Source organism: Anneissia japonica, unplaced genomic scaffold (genome assembly GCF_011630105.1).
Source record: "Anneissia japonica isolate Jap-2015-1 unplaced genomic scaffold, ASM1163010v1 scaffold5825_len372023_cov165, whole genome shotgun sequence".
NCBI lineage: Eukaryota > Metazoa > Echinodermata > Crinoidea > Comatulida > Comatulidae > Anneissia > Anneissia japonica.
In genome coordinates, this window is record NW_022751237.1 from 22,061 (window position 1) to 27,463 (window position 5,403).

Below are 5,403 nucleotides of genomic sequence, written 5' to 3' on the forward strand. Positions count from 1 at the left end.
ATATATATATATATATATATATATATATATATATATATAGCATATACATACATAATTCTAAAATATGGATATGCATTGGAATATTTATTAACAGCTGAGTAATAAACATTGATTAAGTAATAACAATTCAAAAATGAATGAAGATGCCAGATGTCAACATAGTTACCAACCTGAGAGATTTAAAATGCACGAGTGACTACACCAGTTGGCTGTTTTAAAGCAATTTCAGGGAGTGTTTGTTGACAATACCAGGAACATAAACATAAATATTTTAAATAAAGCCATGTACAATTAGAGTGTCAATGTACAGGTATGTTTAATTTTCTGAAGTTACTTCACAACTGTTTTTTATGTTTTTAATAAAACAGATTTCTTTTTATACAATTTCCCCTTAATTAATAATTTGTTATCACACATAGACTTGTGCTAAATGCGTGAACAATTTAAGATCATGCACGTGTTTATTCCAAAATCATTTTGAAATGCTGGACCGTCCTGCACGATGCAATACAGTTGGTATTTATGTGTCAATACTTAAAAGTCTGATAAAGTAAATAGAGTACAGTAGTAAGGCTCATAGACCAAGTTAGGATAACATTACAGCATAGTGCCAATGTAATAGCCAGTTCACTAATTATTAGTGACTAATCCATTCCATGTAGTTGCTTTATAAACGCCCTCCTTTCTGCTGCTGCTGCTGACTTATTGGAAGTCTAATCCAAAAACGAGCTTTAAAGTGATCATGTATAGTCACAAAGAAAATTCCTATTTGAACTTGATTGATAAAAAAAAAAACATAATAGTATTTTAACCCTCTCTTTCTCTTTCAGAACGAAACTACTTGGTAGGGAATGGTTCAAATACTTTCAAGACATTGGCCGGTCAACACAAACGTCCTGCTCATCATATTTTAAATCAACTCTAGATGGATATAGAACCTTCAGGTTACCATCTGTATCCACAATCTTCACTTGTTGCACATTCAGACGCTGCTGCCAATCAAATGCAACCGGCTCATCATTTCCATGGCAAGTCATGTCCACTTGGTGAGGGGTACCACATGTTGCTCCATCGTCTGGTGATTGTATGTCTATGTTACCTATTTTCATGATATTTTCATGTTGATTGGTTGGTAGTCCACCCATTTTTATGTCCAGCATTGCTTTCAGGAGGGTATCCATAACTTGTTTACATATATTTAAATCTGTAGAGCTAGTGACCTCAATAAAGACATCTTTTGTTTGTGGAGATATCTGGAAAAAAAAAAAAAAACAGATTAAATCCAACAATCAACTCAATGAAAGAGTTAATTTCAATCAAATAATATTTTTTGTTTATGCCTATATTTAATGAATATTTAATATATTATGTAATGTAGAGTATTATGCTTTATGATAATGAGTGGCACACCACTCTCTATAACAGCAGCAGTAACTTATTTCATTTTTATTCTTTAGTGTGTATTTTGAAAAGACATTACTATTTTTTAAGTTTTTATATTTATAAAAAAAATTAGTTATTCATTTTATTTCAAAATGCATAAAAGGTAGATAAAATTAAAAACCGTCAAAACACTACAAAAAAAATAGACCAATATTATATCAATAAAAGATAATTTTGTAATTTTTCACTTTCAATAAATAGGCATTATTAATAGGCTATAATACACGTATTGAGTTTTGTAGCCAGTTGAAAAATGAAAATGTTGTAACACAGGATAGGCTCTATAACTTTTAATGATTCACGTAGCAAATCCTCTTTTGAACAATTCATCCATGTATCACAGATTGACTGAAAGTCAATAGAAATAAATAAAATGAAAATAAACATAGACAACAGGAACAATGTGTCTTCATTATGAACGTCGTTATAATTACTTATAATTAAACTGTTATAACAATTTAAGTCGTGCCTGTCGAACACAGCAAAACGTACGGCAGAATACATGCTAGCTAAGCCTATAGTATTTACTACCAAGCATTTATGAGATGATCCCTAAATCAAAAGTTATCTCCAACCGCACGCCGTGTAGGCCTAGGCCTATGCAAGTACAGGACGATTTTTCTAAAATATAATTACTGATTCAAACGAGATTATCAGGCTTATGCTTAGGTTCTACATCATATAATATTGTTTCTAATCTAACTGACCGTTTATATGACAACGGGACTACATTTGAGTTAAGTAAACTTTGGTGCATCTCTGCAGCGAGGATCCTGCCATTTTCCATTTACCATCACTCCAGAACTATGCCACCTATCGGCGTATAACTTGGCTAGACTCATAAAGCTATTAACATAGAGATATAATAAGAATACTAGAGCGCTAACTGCAATGTATTCGATGTTCGATTTACGCAGAGCTGTGTGCATGTACCATCCAAGATGGCTGCCATAGATTCAGCCAATCAAATTTCGCCTAATCCCTATCATTTTCAATGGCACCCTCAATTTACACAGAAAGTTCAGTACAGCTAGTTACCCGTATGTTTGAAACTCGAGCGTTGCGGTGTATAGGTGTAATGTACACGATTTTAATTTTTTTTTAAATTTTTGAATAAGATGCTCTACTTGGCCTCTTTTTGGCTACGGCAGTTTAATGATTTGTTATTACCATTACTAATTATCATTAATGAAATAATTAGTCAGTCAGAGGGCTTATTTATGGTAATATGTATAGTAAGCCTGAAGGTGGTGCTTTCTTTCGGCGACCATCTTGGATGGTACACATACACAACTCTGGATTTCTTCGCCATCTTGTCAGCACTCTAGTAGTTTAATAGCTCTATAGCTATTAAACAACTAGAGTGCTGACAAGATGGCGCAGCAATGCAGGGTTATGTATGTGTACCATCCAAGATGGCTGCCGTAGTAAAGCGCCACCTTCAGGCTTAGTATACATATTAATAAGCCCTCTGCCTGACTATTATTTCATTAATGATAATGAGTAATGGTAATAACAAATCATTAAACTATTGTAGCCAAAACGAGGCAAGGTGAAGCATTTTACACCCAAACACCGCAAAGCTCGAGTTTCAAACATACAGGTAACTAGCTGTACTGGGGTGGATTGCTATAAAACAGTCTTAACTGGTAGTCTTAACTCCTCGAATAAAGCTGGCTTTATCACTTAGACGGTCTTAAAGTCATACCTCTAAGACTATTTAAAAGAGTCTTTTCTAAGACCGCTTTGAGTATTGAAATGCAAACAAGCACTCCCTGGTAACGTAAGATTGAGGGCGACGTCATGCGTGCTCGACGCACACAAATGTATCGAAATGAACGTAAATAAATGCTGTAGACGTATTTTTACAGACGCTGAGAAGTGTGCGGAGTATCAGTCGTTCAATTCTCCGACTTTGACGATCTAGGCCTAGGTCTTGCCATTGCACTGTTGAATTTATCAGCAGAACGTCATGATGAAAATGATTTAAGACCGTTTTAAGCCTCCTCTGAGTAGGCTTTAAAATTTAAGACGGCTAACTGGTTAGACCGCGGTATAGCAATGGTCTATAATTATAGACCAGTAGTGACGTCACGCTTATAACCGGCTAAACGTTAAGACCGTCTAAAGACCCCTTATAGCAATCCGCTCCTGAACTTTCTGAGTAAATTGAGGGCGCATTTGCAAACGATGGCGCTTAGCGAAATTTGATTGGCTAAATCTATGGTAGCCATCTTGGATGGTACACACACACAGTTCTATGTATTTCGAACATCGAATACATTGCAGTTAGCGTTCTAGTATTCTTATTATACCTCTATGGCTAGACTTTATCCTAGCATTTATTATTAAAACGTCATTAAAGTATAAGCAGTCCAACGATCATACATTTGGCCGTTACATATGCATTAATGTTCTTATATAGAGCAGTAAATAAAAGTAATGTAATTGTTTCTATTTATGAAATAGGCAATTAAGGGAAGATATTGTGGCGTGTTGATACGTATTGTGATGAGGCTGAAGTGCGGAGCGCGCGATTTTGCAATAAAGACATCAGTTTAGAAACCAATATGACTTGTGGTAGACGTTTTTATAGTGTTGATTGAGTATACGAACTGTACCAACGATAATAGAATATAACAACTGGCGACGAGGATGGCTGTCAGCATTGCAGTTAATCACCAATTTTTACCACCCTTCAGCTCCGAATATGATGAATCAGAACTGTGGGAATGTTATGTGGAAAGATTTGAGTTGCGATTGTTAGCGAGCAGTTTCAAGGCAGAGGATCTGATCAAGCCACAGGTAACAGTATTTTTTCTACACTCAATAGGCAAGAAACATTATGGAATAGTCCGAGACTTTGTCAGCCCTGATAAACCATCATCAAAGACATATGTAATTAAGGATCTGTTAGGCAAACATCTAAAAAGCCTAAATTACTGTCGCTGAGACAAGAAACTTTATTAAAAGAAATCAGGGTCCGTCAGAAAGCATAGCGGACTACGTGATTGCACTGAAACACCTCAGCCTCCATTGTAACTTTGGCGACAAGATGGACAAAAATTTGAGAGATCGTTTTTTAAGTGGCCTACCTAACGAAACAACAGCATTAAAACTAATGGAGAAAACCGGAGAGAATTAGTAAAATAAGATTTTAAGCAGCAGTGGCATTTGCTTTGGCTAGCGAAACGGTGGTCTCTGAATCTAAGCATTTGAGAGGGGTCACGGAGTTTAAAGCGAGTAGAAAACACATGCGCACCGCGAAAGCCAAAACAACCTAGAAAGTCGCATAAACAAACAGGACACGATCAAGCTGTAGTCATTAACTTTAAACAGGGCTCGATTTAGTACTAGCCCGGCGTACAATGTCTAGTAAAAACCGCTCCGGGCTAGCCTATTTACTCCTTATGTTGCCCAATTGTCTAGTGGAGAATTAGATAAAAAAAAAAAAACCGAACTTTCGAGACAATCCCTGCACAGGAGGTACCGCAGCCCAGAGAGTACACTCTAGCTAGCTTTCAGCACTCCACATGCGTGAGTGTTTAATTATTAAGATGATCCCCAATTCATTCACCAACCAACCACTACATGGAGGATGGCATGTTATCTTTCTCTATAGAAGATCGTTTGATCGTTCAATAATCTGGTTAATTTAGGTAGTTAGAACATTGAATTTAATGTACTACCTTATATTCATATTATTTTCTCATAATGATATTTTTAAAATGTTCAACTTTTAATAATTAAGTACTTCAATGCTATAGGTAGGCTAGGCTAGCCTAGAGGCCCTAGGTCTTGTCTAGGCCTAGGTAGCCTAGCCTAGCCTAGCCTAGCATAAGCAAGATTTATTGCCATTGGGGGCGAACCTAAAGATTTAACAGATGCATTGGTTTGATTGAGCTGGGCCCTTTGTTAAATATTAGAAAGCCAAAGTTATAACCAGGGAGATGTAAAACA

The 5,403-nt window shown here is 36.0% G+C and overlaps 1 protein-coding gene across 2 annotated transcripts in view; it reads right to left on the bottom strand.

Moving 5' to 3' along the window:
* Window positions 1-299: 299 nt before the first annotated feature.
* Window positions 300-5,403, bottom strand: part of LOC117121612 (leucine-rich repeat-containing protein 47-like) — a 32,794-nt gene continuing 27,690 nt past the window's right edge. For both annotated transcript variants that reach the window (XM_033266848.1, XM_033266847.1), the window contains one exon: window positions 300-1,253. In XM_033266848.1, the coding sequence (XP_033122739.1) occupies window positions 867-1,253 (387 nt within the window). In that variant the 3' untranslated portion in view covers window positions 300-866. The remainder of the gene's footprint in view (window positions 1,254-5,403) is intronic.